Raw genomic sequence first — 19,486 nt, 5'->3', positions numbered from 1 at the left:
TAAGTAGAAGGTGCTTCAGAAAACTTATGTTAAATTCTAAAAAATCTGTGGTAAACCCAGAGTTTACTAAAAAATCTGGTTGAACCCTCAACTTTTTGCTCATGTCCATAAGATGGTTCAATAATTCACAAAAAAATCTGAACTCAGAAATATTTCTCCCAGCTTCTATACTTTATTCAACATCTTACTCCAAAGTTTCTCCTACCATCTGCATTTAGTTTTCCAGAACCCTCTTCTTTTTCTCTAGAACCTTTCTAATAAATCCCATGCTCCTACTTAACTGGCATTAACCTTACAAAGTCAGTGATGCCTGGCAATCAAGGTTAGCTGTCTCTAAATTTCCAGGGCCTCCAAAGCCAAAGCTAGTCCTATTCATATGGACTTTGGATCAACCTAACCACATGTAAGTTATGAAATGTCAGAAGTCTCTTTTGTCATTTGAGAGGCTATCATCTTAAAGCAAATGTTTAAATTGCTTTTTGTTATAATAGAAACAAACTTCAAAATATTCAAGCCAACACATTCAACAATTTTCAATTAGCTTTTGACAAAGAATGATAGGATTCATTTGCTGCATAACTTTAATAGCTCAATTCCATAGTCAAGATGTCAGTGATGACATATACTAGGACAATGCATTTTCTTTCTCATTATCTGACCACAATGTAATCATGACATGCCAGGTTAATACAAATTGTTGCTTCTAGTTGCATTTGTTTATTACAAAAAAAAAACCAATGACTTAAAGTCATGTTAGGCTAATGTGAAACAGAATATCACCACTATATATCAGAATTCTTGGTAACGTTATTATAGAAGATTAAAATGCATGCCATTGTTTTTAATCACACAAGATATATTTCAAAATCTTTATCTTCTGCAGTCATGAACATGAAAATTTTATAAGCTCCAAAGCCAGTTTGCATTTTGCTGTTAATTATAGCCTGTCTTGCTTACTTTGATAAAGAACAAATGTACAGTTATATTTTATGTTTCTACAAAAGACTTTCAATGAAAAATTACCCAAGTCTTCAAACATTTTGATTTTTTATCAATATAGTTATGATTTATACCATCTTAAAATGCAAACATTATATTGCAAATCTATTACTGCTAGTCTACAGTTGGCTGCAACTGTGTAATTATATTAAGTAACAATGTCTAGGGTCTTCTGTCTATATTTATTAATTATACATAGCTTATTTCCTTTAAAGCTATTCAATATATATGTTCATATATAAATGCTTTCAAAGTATTTCTCAGCAGCAAGGAATTTTACCCCTCAGTAGTACCTAGTTTCATACAGTTAAAATTGTGGAATGGAACTTAAATCACTGATCACATGTCTAAGGTTTTACAAATCATAAAATGTCCTTTTTCACGTGTGCAGATAATTAATTATGTTAGTACAATAACTGAACTTTTTTTCAGTTGATGAAACTAACCAGTTAGTGTAACTCTTGTGAAGACACAGGGTCCTGAGATTTATAAACAGGAAATGAATGAGTAAGAAGCCACTTGAGTTTTCTACCTTTAGGTTCCCAGCTGCGGTGAGCACTGACTTCACGGCTCTCATTCCATAGTCATAGTGATGTTGCGATGACAACTGCTCTGAACACAGGCGATATGTAGCCACAATCTTTACCGACAGTGGCCGAGCTGTGACAAAGCCACAGGAGTACAGGACTATTTCGGCAATCATGGCATAATCAGGCACCATCATTGCTACTGTCCGAAAGAGTGCCTATGGGAGGGGAGAAAAGGTGCTTTTTGAGAAAGACCATCATGAAGATAAGCCTACTCTTTCCCTTCATAGCATGTTACAATGTTATAGCTTTTCTGCAATAATATTAAGCTACAGTAGCCAGATCATATAGATAAAAACACTTTAAAATGTGATTTCTTGTTATTGTTATATAATAAATAGATCATTAACTTTTTATATAGATATGTTTCCTTAAATTATGCTTTGAGAATGCTTCAAATTTCTATCATACCTAGACCTTTGGTGAATTATTAATTTACTTAAGTGTTAAGTATCCATTACGTTCTATTTTTTGTGGGAAGTAACTTGCTATAGGGAAAAAGCAGACTCTGCTGGGATGTCCAAGAGCTGGGCTTCTCATCTGGGCTGGTGAGAAAGTGCCTGGTGTTGGGAGACTGGGCTTCAAGTGAAGCTCTCTGACATCTAATTAATTAAATGATTTGGGTCTCATCAGGTAACCCCTAATAACAAGACTATGTTACATAAATGACGTAATTTGAGATATTTTTTAACATTTTTGAGTCTGCAGTCACCATGTCAGTCTTTCACCAAGCATAATAAAGGGAAGAAACTGAAAATAAGTCCTGGATAATTATTACTAGAAATAAATCAATTTTCCAAATTCTAAAGATAAGTTTTTCCTCATAGTATTTTAAATATTGTGGGACAAATAAATGTAGTGTGATGGAAAGTAAATAGAAAACTGAATAGATTTTAAAAGAATAAATAAGAAAATTTAAGTTTAAAATGTTAGTATGTATCAGGATTTACTTCAATAGCTCATATATGAAAACATGGCTTTCTTGTACTAAAGCAGGAGAACAACAGTGTTCTAGAAAAATGATAATCATATTCAGATAGTGAATAATAATTATAGTAAATGACAATTTACTATAGTTCAGACAGTTTATAAATACCTGCTGGGAATTAGCTGAATTACCGAAAACACAAGGCAGATAGAAAATGAGGAAATTTTACTTAAGTGATCTGTTATGACACTAAAGTTGAGAATAAAAGATTTGCATCAAGCAAGATCCTTCCAATGTGTTACATTAATTACTAGCTAGAGGCCTTAGTACTGCTATTTTATCAATAAGGTTACCATTCAAGAAAGGCAAGAATAAAATGTTAAAAGTATATAGCATGAGCAAATAATTCGTACCAGAGAAGCTTAAGCAAGTGCTCTAAACCACTACCTACATGGGAAAAAAGAATGCAAGAGAATTACTATACACATGGTACCTCTTTTAAAGGGTAGGTTCTCAACAACTTTTTTTTAATGAATAAAATAGAGAATGAATGAATTAACAAATGAGTTAGCTGGTCAATGGCTAGGTTAGGGTGATACAATCTTTCTACAATAGTACAAATTGCTACTAGCTTGGGATCAACATCCACGTCTGTGTGTCAGGTCTCTGACACACCAGGTACTTTACAAATTCCTATTCACATTCTCTTAGCACTTAGCAAAGTGGTTGTGGAATACCATGAAACAGACATATCAGTGGCCAAGAGAACAAAAAATAAAGTATGGCACAGAAGTTTCAAGGAGTTATCATGGATTCTTACTTATCACAGAGAAAAGCATCCTCGTCAAAATATTTTTTTAGGCCTAAACTGTTACAGTGGTAGACATTCTCATTCATTGATTCTCAAACAGAGTGTGTGAAATACTGATATGATACAGTTTGGGATCTGTCAGAAATAATTTTTCAGTAATAGCAGTAGGTTTAAGGGTAGTTTAGTGCTTTAAAAATTAATTTGGATTCTGGGTTAACCAATGGCATACTTTTTTGAGTGTAAAAAAAAAAAATGAGAGGGTATAGGTCCAGGTAACCTGCCAGGGCTTGAATAAATTCCAGTACATGTAATCAACGTGAGTATTACCCTCCATGTTTACCTCAGCAGAAATAAATGATTGAGAATAGTTATTTTGTTGCTTCTGTCCTATAGAGTAGATGAAGAAGGGTGGTACATAAGGAATTACAAACACTTCCTAGAGTATGCTTCCAAAGGACTACATTTTGGAACAACATCAACAACAAAATCTCAATCAAAAACTTCTTACCATTTCTTCCTTTAAGGATTGGAAATAGATTTCATAAATGTGACCTCTTCAGGAATTAGCTAAGTATTAGTTGAGTGAAATGGAGGATTCAGGATCTAGTTCATTTTTTTCCTCTGTACTAATAGGGTGTTTCATGCTACTTACTCTGTGGAAGGTTATGGATCATGTTACTGACTTTGTGACATCAGAAGATCTAGAATATGCCTATTTTGCCTACTACCCAAAGCAATCTACAGATTTAATGTGATCCCTATCAAATTACCCATGACATTTTTCACTGAACTAAACAAATAATCCTAAAATTTATATGGAACCATAAAAGACCCAGAATTGCCAAAGCAATCTTGAGAAAAAAAGAACAAAGCTGGAGGGATAACCCTCCCAGCCTTCAGACAATACTACAAAGCTACAGTAATCAAATAGCATGGTATCAACACAAAAACAGACATAGGAATCAATGGAACAGAACAGAGAGCCTAGAAATAAACCCACACACCTACAGTCAATCTTTGAAAAAGGAGGCAAGAATATACAATGGAGAAAAGACAGTCTCTTTAGCAAGTGTGTTGGAAAAGTTGGATAGCCACGTGTAAATCAATGACATTATAACACTGCCTTCATATCCTACACACACACACACACACACACACACACAAAACCTTCAAAATGGCTTAAAAACTTTAATATAAGACAGGACACCATAAAACTCCTAGAAGAAAACATAGGCAAACGTTCTTGGACATAAATCATAGCAGCATTTTCTTAGGTCAGTCTCCAAGGCAATAGAAACAAAGGCAAAAATAAACAAATGGGAATAAGCAAACTTATAAGCTTTTGTACAGCAAAGGAAACTGTAAACAAGACGAAAAGACAACGCTCAGAATGGGAGAAAATATTTGCAAACAAGGCAACCAACAAGGGCTTAATTTCCAAAATATACAAACAGCTCATACAACTCAAAAACAAAAAAAGCAAACCACCCAATCAAAAAATCAGCAGAAGACTTAAACATTTCTCCAAAGAAGACATACATATGGCCAACAGACACCTGAAAAGATGCTTAACTTTGCTAATTATTAGAGAAATGCAAATCAAAACTACAGTGAGGTACCCCCTCACACCAGTCAGAATGGTCATCATTAAAAAGTCTACAAATAATAAATGCTGGAGAGGGTGTGGAGAAAAGGGAACCCTCCTGCACTGTTGGTGGGAATGTAAATTGGTACAGCCACTATGGAAAACAGTATGAAGGTTCCTCAAAAAACTAAAAAGAGAGTTATCATGTCATCTAGCAATTCCATTCCTGGGCACTTATCTGGGGAAAAAACCCAAAAGTTCTAATTCAAGAAGATACATGCACTCCAATGTTCACAGCAGCACTATTTACAATAGCTAAGACATGGAAGCTACCCAACTGCCTGTCAACAGATGACTGGTTTAAGAAGATGTGGTATATATACATATACGCAATGGAATATTACTCAGCCATAAAAAAGAATGAAATAATGCCATCTGCAACAACACGTATGGACCTAGAGGTTATCACACTCAGTGAAGTAGGTCAGAAAGAGAAAGAAAAATATCATGATATAACTTATATGTGGAATCTAAAATATGACACAAATGAACCTATCTACAAAACAGAAACAGACTTACAGACATAGAAAACAAACTTACATTTACCAAAGGGGAAAGGGGTGGGGGAGAAAAGAGGGATAAATTAGGACTTTGGGATTAGTAGATACAAACTACTATATATAAAATAGATAAATAACAAGGTCCTACTGTATAGCACAGGGAACTATATTCAATATCCTGTAATAAACCATAATGAAAAAGAATATGAAAAAGATATATAAATACACACATACATATACGTATATATAAATGGAATCACTCTGCTATACACCAGAAAGTAACACAACATTATAAATCAGCTATACTTCAATTTAAAAAATAGAATAAGCCTATTTTACCATTGCTTCTAACATTTAACTATTCTGAAATGACTATTGATTCTTCAGAATAGTTTTAATATTAAATATAGCTTCTCTAAAATGGAGATGTGTTTAAGAAATTGCTCTACTATGCAGGTTTTATCTAGATGTACAAGATATCAAAACCTGAGTCTTTCTGCATGACATGATACATATCAGTTACCGAAGTATGCATGATCTGCCCAATAATTTACAAAGGAAATATACACAATTCTTGAACCTTCCCATTTACTTGTAGATCATAAAGCATTTGAGAGAATAAGGAAGGAGGGAGGATTTGTGAAAAGACTTCCATTGAAGGGAGGTTTTCTCATGCTGTGAGTCTCCATAAGCACCCCCCCCCCAACTCCCAAGTTCAGTAAGAGCTTGATGGGTATCGCCCTATTGTGGGGGAATATAGATTGGTGCCTGACTCATGCCCGAGAAAGCAAAAGTAGCCTGTGGCAGCAAGATCACAGTGGCCTTCACTCCCACAGTCTGTTGGGACAGAAAATGCATAAGATATACACGATAAGGGAGAGCGAGAGCCAAGTTGGGGCCATTTTAAGTCCTCCCCAAGATTCCCTCTGGCAAAGTGAGAGCTCTCCAACAGCAAGATCTACGTGGAATCATCCACCAGCGATCCACGCAGAGTGGAGGGAATGACAACTGGAGAAACAGATTCCATCACTCAAAGTCTCAGGAGTTCCAAGTGGAGAGACCTAACAGGAGTCCCTGTAGAGCCCATGGACACATGCAGGATAGAAAGATGCAGCTGTAAACCTCTGACAGCTCCAGGGGCTGGACCCAGATGGTCTTATCTGAACTGTATGTATGTTCAGTGGCTGACTGCTAGATTAAAGGATGAGTATGAATTTGTCAGGCAGGACAGTGGTTTAGCAGAGGGCTCAAGAGAGGGTAAACAGCATGTGCAAAGGCATGGACCTTCAGAGGCTAGTGAGGCCTGTGTGACCGGGAGATGCAGGGAGCTGGTGGTACAGACGCAACTGGGTCTAATGCCAAAGCTCTTGCAAATCAGGCCAAGAAATTTGATTTTTTTTCCTGTGGACAAAAGGAGCCCGGTGGTGTTTTAAGTCTGGAAGTTATACGATTAGATTTCTTCTGACAACACAGGTAGCATTACAATGGGGAATTCATTATAATGAATTTCAGTAGGGACTCTTGGTGACAGGTGAGCTGCTGCAATAAGACACACAAGAGAAGACTGAAGAGGGCTGGGAGCAAGGCGTGGCCGTGGGGCTGGATGGGAGCAGCAGGTGTAATAAGACTTTTATGAAATAGGATTTTACTCGTTTTGGTAACTGGCTGAATCACTGCGTGAAGAAGAGGGAAGCTTCGAGGATGACTCTGAAGACTGATGATAATACTATCTGGGCCTCAGTAGGCTTTTAAAAAATAGTATATCTATATCTATTTATCTTTCATTTCAGACTAAGACATTTTTTTCAAAATTGTTAGGTATTTCCACATGTACTTGAAAACAGATATTCTATAGCAGCTCTAACCAAGAAGACTGCACAAAAGGAACAACGAAAACAACAAAAAGCTGTCAGAATTTGAGAGCAGTTTTTGGCCTAAAATAGAAGGAAAATACTCCGAGAACCACAAGGTGAATATTTTGGCACTGTTTTAACATGCACAATAAATAAAACATGGAAATGTCTGCATGGGGCATTAACAGACTCAACGAATACTGGTCCCAGCTTTTTATGATTAGCTACTCACAGATGTTTGCCTTTACAAATATTTATGTATTCAGATTGGTCCTACTGAATAAAAGGAAAACATGAGTGAATAAAGGTACTGCTACAAAAAGAGCTTTCCAAATGTGTATCCCAATAAAAAGTTGCAAAATGCTTCTTAGATGAAGGAGGATTTACCAGTTTCTATTTTTAAGTCACACCATCCTTCACAAAGGCAAAGTACTAAAACATCACGTCTAACATATAAAAGTGTACGGAATAAAAATACCACAAAAATACTTGGCAGCAGCGAGTCCAATCAAAAGTGTTTTCGATTGAAAAGTACCTCAACTAGTCTGAGAAGCTGTCGTTCTAAAAATGTGGATAGTGGAAGGAATGCAGGATTTAGAGTCAGAAGACTTGGTTTTGGATCCGCAATTACCACTGCATTATTCTTCAATATTTTCTCTCTATGTGCTAGCCATAAACATGCAATTCACCAGAAAAGGATATAAAATGTCTAACAAAGATATGGAGAAAATGTCATATTTCACTAATAATCAAAGAAGTTGTTTTTTAAATGAAGGTCTAGTCTATTCAATTAGCAAACTGTTTTGTTCTTACAAAAAACTACTGCTGGGTATTAAGGAGAATTGAGAATTGATATGGGATATAAATTGTTTCAACCTCTGTTGGAAGGCAATTTAGCAACACAGCTCTTGGTCTTATGACTCTCCTAAGGAAGTATCTTAAAATAGAGAAAAGCCTTAAGTAAAAATTGCTTATTGCAATATTATCTATAATGAAGGAAAACTAAATGTAAGCTAAATGCCAAACAGTAAGCACAGTTCAATAAATTTATTTACAGTTTGAATTATGTTCATAAAGATAGAAAAATGTTCATATTATAATATTAACTTGAAAAAAACCTCAGAATTCACAATTTTCTGATTTCAGCATTTAAAATTGAGGGATACAATATAGTAAGCAGTAGAATGGGTACCTTTTTCAATATTTCCTATGTTTTCTAATTTGTATAATTACCACTAATTTTAAAATAGAAGTTTTGGAAATTGCATATTTATTTTTTAAAAGTACTCAAAGCTTTAAAATTATTTTCTAAAACAGTTGTCTAAAATATAACATCTAAAAGCAAAAATTTTACATAAAATTCAAGAACAGCATGTGATTTCTTTTTATATATTAACCGTGTTAATCACAGAAAGGAAATCGATGATATAATTGCCTTTTCTGTACCTTCAGATTATCCGGAAGTTCTGATCGCCCAGCATATCCAGGGTTCATTGTTATAAAGACAGCGCACGTGGGGTCAAGTTTTAGTTCAGTTCCTTCAAACACTAGTAAATCCACACCTGCATTAATACCTGTGAGTAATCAAGAATGAAATGACTTAGCAATTCCACATATAAATGGGACTCATGCCATTCATTACCTCCTATATTTCTACTGTTTTCACACAATGCAGAGATAAACTAGTCCATTACCTCTTTGGAGAGTAAGAATTTGTTGAGCAACCACAGACAGTACTTCCAAATCAATTCTGTTAAACTCATCAAAGCAAGCCCAAGCTCCACAAGATAACAGTCCCTGGGAGAAAAGATCAATGAAATTTTTCAATTTTATCTGATTGAATACTACATTGAAATGTTGTATTTTCACCTCATCTTTTCGCGGATTTAATATCCTATCAAGGAAATTGCTTATTCACTTTTATCTTTAAAGCTTTAAAGACGGCTTATTCTTTTATTACCAATTCATTATTCTGCATGAATAAAGAGTTCAATCAACTGGACAATTTTCCAATTGATTTTTTTTTTTTACTTTCTGTGTATATCTTTTGGCATTTAGATGTATATCTGTAATTTCATAGCCTTTCTTACTTTTTATTTACAAGCTGATTTTATTTGCATTTTCCTTATGGACTCCATAGAATGGATTGTAATAATCCTTTAAATAAGATGATTTCTGTTGCCAATGAGACTACTCTCTGGCCTGAGCACCTTAAGGACCAACTAACATCATTTGAGGCACTAGCTTGCAGTTCTAACTCACAGATACCTCATAAGTATGTGCCATTTGGTCATAAGGAAAAATTGGAAAATCAAGCTTGAGTAGCTGAGTCCAAATGTGGACTAACTTTAAAAAATCAATGCAAAAATATTCATTGAATTTACATTCTATAGATTGCATATGTATGTATATGTGTTTCACTGAGTACCTAGTATATGCCAGGCATGATGCATGGTACTTTGTATATATCTTTTATGCAAGGAAACTAAGGCTACATCACATAAGATGTTAAGTATCAATAACTAGTACAATGCCATACATCTAATAGTGGCTGACCTTGGATTTGTGTACAGTTCAATCTGTTGAAACACACTGGATTAAACATGAATGGCATGCAATCAAAGAGTAGTACATTTTCATTATTTAGAGAAGACTCTATGACTTAGAAATCGAATACACGATAAAATAAAAGGATTAGAAATCACAGAACAGAATGCTTATGAAGTCACATGTTCAAACAGTTATACAGATTGTGAGGTTCTTAATAGTAAGACCTATGTCTTTTTTATTTTGTACCCCCATTATTCAGCATGATCCTAACACAAAGTGTCCATATGATCAATACTTATCAATAATCAAATTTAATATTATATGAATCTATATCAAAGAATTAAGAATATCATTATATAGATTTGAAAACTTAGCACATACCAGACTTTTCTTTAAACATTTAGGAATACAGTGGCTATTCAAACTACACATAGACTCTTTTAGATTTGTTGTTTATTTCTTCAATCATTACAAGGTTGTATATCATGATAGAGGATGATTAAAATAGTTACTGGTCACTCAAATGTTTTCTTCATAGTTTATTCATCATAATATTTTCTTTTCTTTTATTCTAATTGTTTCAGCATCACAAATGTAGAGACTTTTTATGCTCCAAATCTATTATAAAATGACTAGGCCATACTTCAGGGAGGAATAGTTTACTGTATGGGGTAGGGTTGTTATATTGTTAGTTTGTGTATTTTTTTTAACATTAACTTTTTCTGGAGATACTTTTGAAAAGGATTACAGAATCTTTAAAATGTACTTTGAAAAGTATAGAAAAATAGAAATCAAATAAATAAGTAGAGCCCATAATCCCACATGGATAATTTTGTGTTCAATTGTACCACCTAATATTTTAAGGAATAACAGGCTGTAGCAACAAAGCACTAAAATGATCAGATGTTCATAGGTTACACCAATGAACTTAGGGACTTTATACTTTTAACTCCCCTTTTTGCAATCTTACAGACTCATAAGAGTGGAGAATCTGACTCAGAATAAGAAAAAACAAAAGAAGGATTTCAAGTTCACCAAAAAGATTAACAAAAAAACAAAAGAAAGATTTCAGGTTCACCAAAAATATTAATTAGAATGTGTCTATAAAAGTAAATCATTGAACTTGTTAATGATTAATGAACTTGTTAATATTAACTTGTTAATAACAAGATCTACCGGACAAAGACGTTTTTAGATACCACAATTTTTACATGATGCAGTGGTTCTCAAACTTTTAGCTGTCCAGTATACTGGAGGGACACCACTCATTCATTTCTATCAGTAATATTGACCCATTATTGCAAGGACTGTAGGTAGAGCTCCTTCTCAAATAAGCTTTTGATATAACCTTACTTCTCTCGAGAATTACTGAGATAATACTTTTAACTTTGCTTAAACTACAGTAAATCTTTTATTTGCATCAAGTTATGTTTCATTATGAATAGCCTTTCTGAGAAGTTATCATATCGCAAATGACGAGTCAACTCAAACCTTAAAGAATTTTCCTAAAGCCAGATAATCCAACCCATCAGAACAGTTGAAAACAACACATTGTTTGGCTACAGCTTTGGCTAAATCTTTTGTAGTTTCAGTCTTTCCAGTTCCAGCTGGCCCCTCAGGTGCTCCTCCAAGGTGCAGATGAAGGGCTCCAAATAAGGTTCTGAAATATAATAAACAATCTTTGTTGAATAATGTGATTTTTATATACATTCTGAAAAGAGGAAGAATTTAAGCTGAGAGCCAAATTTTCCACTTCCTCATCAATAATTCCTTCCTTCCTACTAGTCTGTGAAAATCTTTGGGCATTACTTTTGTCTGTTATTATGTTTTACTTCTGAATAGCTGCATATATGACAAAAGCAGAACAAATTCAGTTTTGAAATTCAGTGCTGATTTCTGGTCAATACGGAGAATTCAGCTGACCCTGAGTCACCCAATCCCCCTACTGCAAGCAAATGGAAATGCTACATAAAAGAAAAATATAACAACTTTAGAAATATATAGCCATTTTTGAACGAATGAAAAGGAAATTATCAATGAAGAGGGAATGCATAGCTGGAAAAGTAATTAGGTGCTAAAGCTGTAGAGGTGCACATTGGTTTGGAATTTGCATATAAACACAAGTGTATTTATACCCACATAGAAAATAAATCCTTAGAACTGAGCAAGCTGAGGAGCTGGAATGGATTCACTATTTAAAGCTAGAAGACTTGAAAGGCTGCCTTGTGTGTAAATGGGAACTAAAATTACTCCAGCAACCTACTCAAGAGACAAAGAAGAATCAACTAAGGAAGAGACAGGAAGCTTACCCTTCATACAGTGCCCAATGAGAAATCTACATTTCACGGAGGGTGGGATCCAGTTTCCATTACTGATGGGCACATGAACCCAAAATGAGAAATTAACATTAAAATTTTGTTCTGAAAACCCTAAAGCCCTCCACAGAGATAAATGTAAAACTGCTCCACATGGACACCTCCACAGCTGAGAAAATGTTAAGACTACACGGGGAAACAACCTCTACTAAATTTAGCTCACAGCTAAAACTGGAAAGAGAGATCAGAATTAAGAATCACACTTGCAGTGACAAAGGCAGTTGGACAATGGTCTGGACATATGGCACTCTGCCTTCTTTGGTATCCTATTGATTTTTTTAAAATAAGATTTTAAATAAAAAGCAATACACATCAGAAAATTGTGAGGAAAAACAGAAGCCAATTTCATAAGAGAGGCAACTTGGAATCTAGCAATGAAAAATACAATCACTGAACTTTTGAAAACTCAGTGAACAGAATAAATAACAGAGAAAACCTAAAGAAACAGAATTATGCACTAGAAGATAAATATGAGGAAATCACCCAGGGAGAGAAGTCAACTAGAAGAAAAGTTAAAGACATAGAAGGAAGAAGGAAGAGAATGGGGAAAAGGCAAAATTCAAGAAACAATGGCTAGGAATTTTCCAGAATTAAAGATATTAATTGAAAAAGTCCCAAGTAGGATAAATAAAAACTCATCCACACCTAGTAACATCCAGTGAACATCAACAATAAAGAGAAAACCTTAGAAACTACAATGGAGAAAATTACCTATAAAGGAATAATAATTAGAATAACAGAATACTCAGCAGGAGTGATGAATGCCAATAGAATAATATCTTTGGAGAGCTGAGGGAAAATTACTGTTCATCTACAGTTTTACACCTAACTAATTTATCATTTAATAATCTAGTGAAGACTAAAAGAAAAAAAAAAGAGAAGAAGAAGAAGAGAAAGAGGCAATTTTACATAAATACTGGTATAGCTCACTACTTGCAGAGCCTCACTTGAACAATTACTAAAAGCTATTGCCTAGTAAGGAGAAAAATTAAACCAGAAATCAGACAAAGAAAGAAGCAATGGCAAGTAAAGACAATGATAAAATTTTTGGTAAGCCTACATAAATATTAGTTCTAAAAAAATGTGTAACAGTATATAAACACAGATCGTTCTGTGTTACAATTTTGACTAAAACTCCAAGCTGAGAGCTTTAAAATATTTAAAGTCAAGAGAATGCCTGCAGCTTCTCCTGATGGCAGAGTAGGAGAAAACAGGGACAGTAAGAAAGATCCACTCTTACTGATGGCAAAACAAATGTGTGTATCATCTGGCCAGATCTAGATCCCACTGGAAGGGAACCAGATTTGAGTCAAACTGAATGGGACCCTGTGAAGGAGGCCCATGTAGAATCACAGGAGACCCCAGGAAGAGGGTCAGTGTGTGGTGGACCTCAGCAGAGGCTGAAGCAAAAGTCACCAGCAGCCAGTCAGAGAAGGCATTTTCCACAGGTGGGAGAAGCAGGTGACTGCAGGCTCCCATAGAACCCACATAAACATCCTCTGGGAGATCTGGTACATCTAGACTTGTGCCATCAAGGAAGGCACTAAACAGCCAGGAGATAGTTGTCACCCAAGACACCTGGCACCTATAAACCTACCTCTCCCTTTCCTTCTCCTCTCCTCCATCAACCCCCAACACTAGAGGAGCTAAAAGATGAGCTATTGAGGGATGAATGCAAAGGACAGGGGCAAAAATGACAAAAGACTGACCACATTTACCTTCCCAAATGCAGGCCATGAGCTTGAGTCAAGCTCGAGCTGGAGGGGAAGGGGCGTTTTAAACTGGTTGAAAAATAGTAACTTTAATTTTAGACCTAAATGGACTTTTAGTACCTGAAAATAATAACACTATTCATTAACATATTAAAGTTGCCAGAAAGAGTAGGGAATCTACCCTAGATTTCATCCAGAAATGGGGAAAATATTTGATAGAGCAAGTTTAAAAGAATGGTGATAAAAAAGAACAAAATTGCTTTCTGCTTGCATCCTAAGACTGGTTTTGTCAATAAACTAGTTACAGTTGGGAGAAAATGAAAAAACAAAGTTTAATTTAGTATTTGACAATAATTTGGAATATGGGAGATGGGACCTTGGAGTTAAAAATAAAGGTCTTTTATTATTCAGAAGGACAATAAAAAACAATGTACATGTAAATACCTATGAGATATCTGATGGAGATATCCAGCAGGCATGTGTGTGGAGAAACTTAACAGGAGAGGGACTTTGGCTGGCAGTACAGGTTTGGGGATCTTCAGGATGTAGGCTGTTAAAGCCTAAGAATGGATGAGGACATTCAGGAAACCATGACACATGAGACAAAACAATACATGAAAACAGAATTCTAGAAAATTCCTTGGGGAAGGAAGAAGGATGTCTCAAATGATCCAGAAGGAAGAGTCAGAAGTTTCAAGAAAGTAGAAATGAACAAAGTAAAAAAATAACAGAAACGCCTGATAATACTTAGAGCTCTAGAGCTGAGAGGAAGACGCCAGCAGAGAAAGCAACTGAAGGTCATGTTGAGACAAGAATTAAGGGTCTAGGCAAAGATAACAGAGGATACATTTGGTGCTTAAAAAATTGAGTGATTTAGGAGTGAGTGAAAATTGTTCCAATTAGATCTTTAAATTAATGAGTTTACCTGTAACACCTGTCAGTGAGTGGAGTAATCACCAGCCTAGGAGAATTACCCAGATATTCATATCCGTATCGTAAACCAGCATTGATCATCTTTGTTTCTAAATGATTTTCCTAGTACAAATCAGATAAAATGAAGTTAGCTTAAGTAATAAAAATTTAAATAATATGAAACCTCAAGCTCTTAAATAACAGCCATGTTGTAAACACCTTTAAATTTCACTTTTCATACATCACTTAATTCAGTAGAAGAATTCAACATCTAATTTCCTTGGATTAGTAATTGAAGTCACTGGCTTCAATTTTCCCCATAGAACAACTTTGGAAAATGTATTTATTCTGTACCTCTCTTATATTTTCTTTTTTTAAACTTGCTAACATTATTTTATTAAGGTGTAATTGACATACAACATTATATTAGTTTTAGGATACAACATAATGATTCCATATTTATATTTATTGCAAAATGATCACCATAATAAGTCAACATCCTTCACCATACATAGTTAGAATTTTTTTCTTGTGAGAACTTTTAAGACCTACTTTTAGCAACTCTCAAGCATGCAATATAGTATTATTAACTACAGTTGCCATGCTGTATATTACATCCCCATGAATTACTTATTTTATGACTGGAAGTTTGGACCTTTTGACTCCTTTCACCCATTTCTCTCACCTTCCCTACCCTCACCCCCAGGCAACCCCCAATCTGTTCTCTGTATCTATCAGCGTGTTCATTTTTATTTTATTTTGTTTCTTAGACTCCACATATAAGTGAGATCACATGGTATTTGTCTTTCTCTGACTTATTTCACTTAGTATAATGCCTTCAAGGCCCATTCATGCTGCTGTAAATGTCAATATTTCATTTTTTATGGCTGAGTAGTATTCTATTACATATATATATATATATATATATATATATATATATATATATCTCACATCTTCTTTAACCATTCATCCATCAATGAACATTTAGTTTGTTTCCATATCTTGGCTGTTGTAAAGAATAATGCAATTAACATGGGTGTGCATATCTTTTTAAGTGTTTCTGTTTTCTTCAGATAAATACCCAGAAGAGGAATTACTGGATCATTTGGTAGTTCTATTTTTAAAGTTTTTTTTGAGGAGTCTTCCATAGTGTTTTCCATAGTGGCTGCACCAATTTACATTCCCACCAAAAGTACATGAGGGTTCCCTTTTTTCCAAATCCTTGCCAAGATTTGTTACCTCTTGTCTTTTTGAGAACAGCCATTCTACCAGGTGTGAGATGATATCCCACTGTTGCTCTGATTTGCATTTTCCTGACAATTAGTGATGTTGAGCATCTTTTCATGTGCCTGTTGGCCATCTGTATGTCTTCTTTAGAAAACTATCCAGATTCTCTGCCCATTTTTTATTTATTTTTTTAAGTGTCCAAGAGGTGCTTTATTTATTTATTTAACATATTTATTGGAGTATAATTGCTTTACAATGGTGTGTGAGTTTCTGCTTTATAACAAAGTGAATCAGCTATAATATACATATACCCCCATATCTCCTTCCTCTTATGTCTCCCTCCCACCTTCCCTATCCCACCCCTCTAGGTGGTCACAAAGCACAGAGCTGATCTCCCTGGGCTATGCGGCTGCTTCTGCCCATTTTTTGATCAAATTTTTTTTTTTTGCTATTGAGTTGCATCTGTTCCTTATCTATTTTGGATTTAACCTCTTAACAGATATATAATTTGAAAATATTTTCTCCTATTCAGTAGGTTGCCTTCTCATTTTGTTGATGCTTTACTTTGATGTGCAGAAGCTTGACATAGTCCCACTTGTTTATTTTTGCTTTTGCTGCCTTTGCTTTTGGTGTCAAATTCAAAAAATCACCGAGACCAATGTAAAGGAGCTTACCACCTATGTTTTCTTGGAGTTTTATGGTTTCAAGTCTTACACTCAAGTCTTTAATCCATTTTGAGTTAATTTGGGGTATGATGTAAGACAGTGATCCAATTTCATTCTTTTGCATGTGGCTGTCCAGTTTTCCCAACACCATTTATTAAATGTCTTTCCCCATTTATATTCTTGGCTCCTTTGTTGTAAAGTAATTGACCATATATGTGTATGCTTATTTCTGGACTCTTTATTCTGTTCCAATGATCTATGTGTCTGTTTTTATGCCAATACCATACAGGTTTGATTAATTTAGCTTTGGTAGTATAATTTGAAATCAGGGAGTGTGATGCCTCCAGCTTTGTTCTTCTTTCTCAAGACTGCTTTGGCTATTTGGGGTCTTTTTTGTTTCCATAAAAAAAAATATTAGGATTGTTTGTTCTATTTTTGTGAAAAATGCCATTGGAATTTTGATAGAAATTGCATTAAGTCTGTAGATTGCTTTGGGTAGTATGGACATTTTAACAATGTTGATTCTTCCAATCCATGAACACAGATCTTTCCATTTATTTCTGTCTTCTTCAATTTCTTTCAGCAGTGTCTTATAGTTTTCAGTTTATAGGTCTTTCACCTTCTTGGGTAAATTTATTCCTAGGTTATTTTATTCTTTTTGAGCAATTGTAAATTGGATTGTTTTCTTACTCATTTTGATAGTTCATTATTCTCCTATATTTTCAATCATTTGTTCAACTTGTTTTCACTGTAGAGAGAGTATTATCATCATCACCATTTTACAGATAAGGAAGCTGGTGCCTGAAGAGAGTAACTTGCCCAAGTCACACAACTGGTAAGGGGAGGATGTAGCATTTGAAACAATCAGTCTACAGTCTGAGCTCCTAACCACTGTACTCACAGCCTCATATGGTTTTCCAGGGTTCTGGTTCTTGTAATTCTTCTCTTCCCACTCCATACCTCCCAAAGCCTTTCACAAAAGTGAATATGATGAGAACTTCTGAGTCTCTATCTCCAATCCTCAGCTCTCTCTTCCCATTCTCAGCAGGCCCAGCCTTGTTCACTGAACTGTTCCTGCTCCTCCTGCCTTCCTGATGGTGACTGACATCACCAACTACATAGATCCCCTGATAAAAACCTTCCTCCAGGGGTTCCCTGGTGGCGCAGTGGTTGGGAGTCTGCCTGCCGATGCAGGGGACACGGGTTCGTGTCCCAGTCCAGGAAGATCCCACATGCCGCAGAGTGGCTGGGCCCGTGAGCTATGGCCACTGAGCCTGCGTGTCCGGAGCCTGTGCTCCGCAACGGGAGAGGCCACGACAGTGAGAGGCCCGCGTACCGCAAAAAAAAAAAAAAAAATCCTTCCTCCAGATCATGTTTCTGGTTAGTTCAATTGATCAACAAGAGGAAAGTTTAATGACTAAATCAGACTAAAACAGTCTGATTTGTACACTCTTTAGGTGCATCAGGAATCTAAGAACACACTTATAAACTGATTAGTTTCAACATTTTACAAATTCAGCAAGCATAATGACTAATTTCAAATGAGTAACTTTTTATAATTACTCATAGTTTGTGTGCATCTATATATGTATATGTATATCTATGTAACTATACATTTGGATATAGATATAAACACAGTTTTCAAACACTTGACATATAGTTTTTGGCTGCCTTAATCTTCAATCTGGAGAATGCTTGTTTAGGTACAGTCAGCCATCAGCAAGAAAAATCCTATATTACTGATACTATTTCTCATGTGAGTTAGCAAGCACAAATTATATACCTGTGAGCTGAAATTGCTGAGTAATAACATTCAGTGATGTTACTTACTTGCCAATAGTACCTAAGCTGACTTAACCATTCAAAGTCAGAGTCATCACTAACTTTCTTTTTCACAAGTGCTGTGAGAACATCTCTAGCATGGACATCCAGCACCACAAGGGCTCCCAGAGTAACACGATTCTGCTTGGACAATTTGCCACGAACCAAGGTGACAATATCATCAATTTGTTTGTTACACTTTTCCAAGTATTGCTCAAGAGACTGAAAGAAAATAAGATATAATTACTCAGTGTGATCAGAATCCTTTTGAACAATAAATTTTTGACCTAGCATGTATAGAGTATTTTCCACATTTTTATTATAATTTTCCATATGACATAACTTAAAAATAATCAAAAAAATTTTTTTACTACAAAAGTATTAGGTGAACAAGCTCAATCAGGCCAGGCATAGTTGACATACATGGTTTGTGCCTACCCAACATCCCCTCCTTTCCATTTCCACTCTTGTATGCTCTGTGGTTTTGTGAGCTGTCAATCATATTGCCCCATCTCCAAGGCAACATGAAGGAGGGTATGTGTGACCCAACCAGAGCCAATCACAGTTCTTTCCAGGGACTGCTATACAGATGGGAAGAAAAGTGCTTTTCACTAGGCTTGGGAGACTCTCAGAATGCCAATGCGAAGCTACTGAAAGCCTTCACCCCACTGCAGAAAAAAGCTTGACAGAGACCAGTAGAGATGGTCAGTAGAGATGGTCATTTCAGTAGAGATGAAAAATAGACAACAAAAGAGAAACTGCAGCAGTGATGAAGCCCTGAGATCCTGATTCCAAATGCTCTACCTTAGATCTCATAAATCCTTCTAGTACTCCTGTGTGAGCTTCCTAGTAGGATTTGTGCCACTTGAAATGTAAAGATCCTAAAAAACAAAACATCTAA

The 19,486-nt window shown here is 35.3% G+C and overlaps 1 protein-coding gene across 1 annotated transcript in view; it reads right to left on the bottom strand.

The window, feature by feature from the left end:
* Positions 1-19,486, bottom strand: part of DNAH7 (dynein axonemal heavy chain 7) — a 243,777-nt gene that overhangs the window by 136,413 nt on the left and 87,878 nt on the right. Inside the window, exons 22-27 of the mRNA XM_060105782.1 lie at positions 18,595-18,807; positions 14,886-14,995; positions 11,365-11,533; positions 9,018-9,120; positions 8,770-8,897; positions 1,532-1,744 (exon numbers count right to left, since the gene is read on the bottom strand). Coding sequence (XP_059961765.1) covers positions 1,532-1,744; positions 8,770-8,897; positions 9,018-9,120; positions 11,365-11,533; positions 14,886-14,995; positions 18,595-18,807 — 936 coding nt within the window. The remainder of the gene's footprint in view (positions 1-1,531; positions 1,745-8,769; positions 8,898-9,017; positions 9,121-11,364; positions 11,534-14,885; positions 14,996-18,594; positions 18,808-19,486) is intronic.

This window comes from Mesoplodon densirostris, chromosome 8 (assembly GCF_025265405.1).
Source record: "Mesoplodon densirostris isolate mMesDen1 chromosome 8, mMesDen1 primary haplotype, whole genome shotgun sequence".
NCBI classification, from domain to species: Eukaryota; Metazoa; Chordata; class Mammalia; order Artiodactyla; family Ziphiidae; genus Mesoplodon; species Mesoplodon densirostris.
Note: the sequence above shows the minus strand (reverse complement) of the source record. Positions and strands in the feature narration are given on the sequence as shown.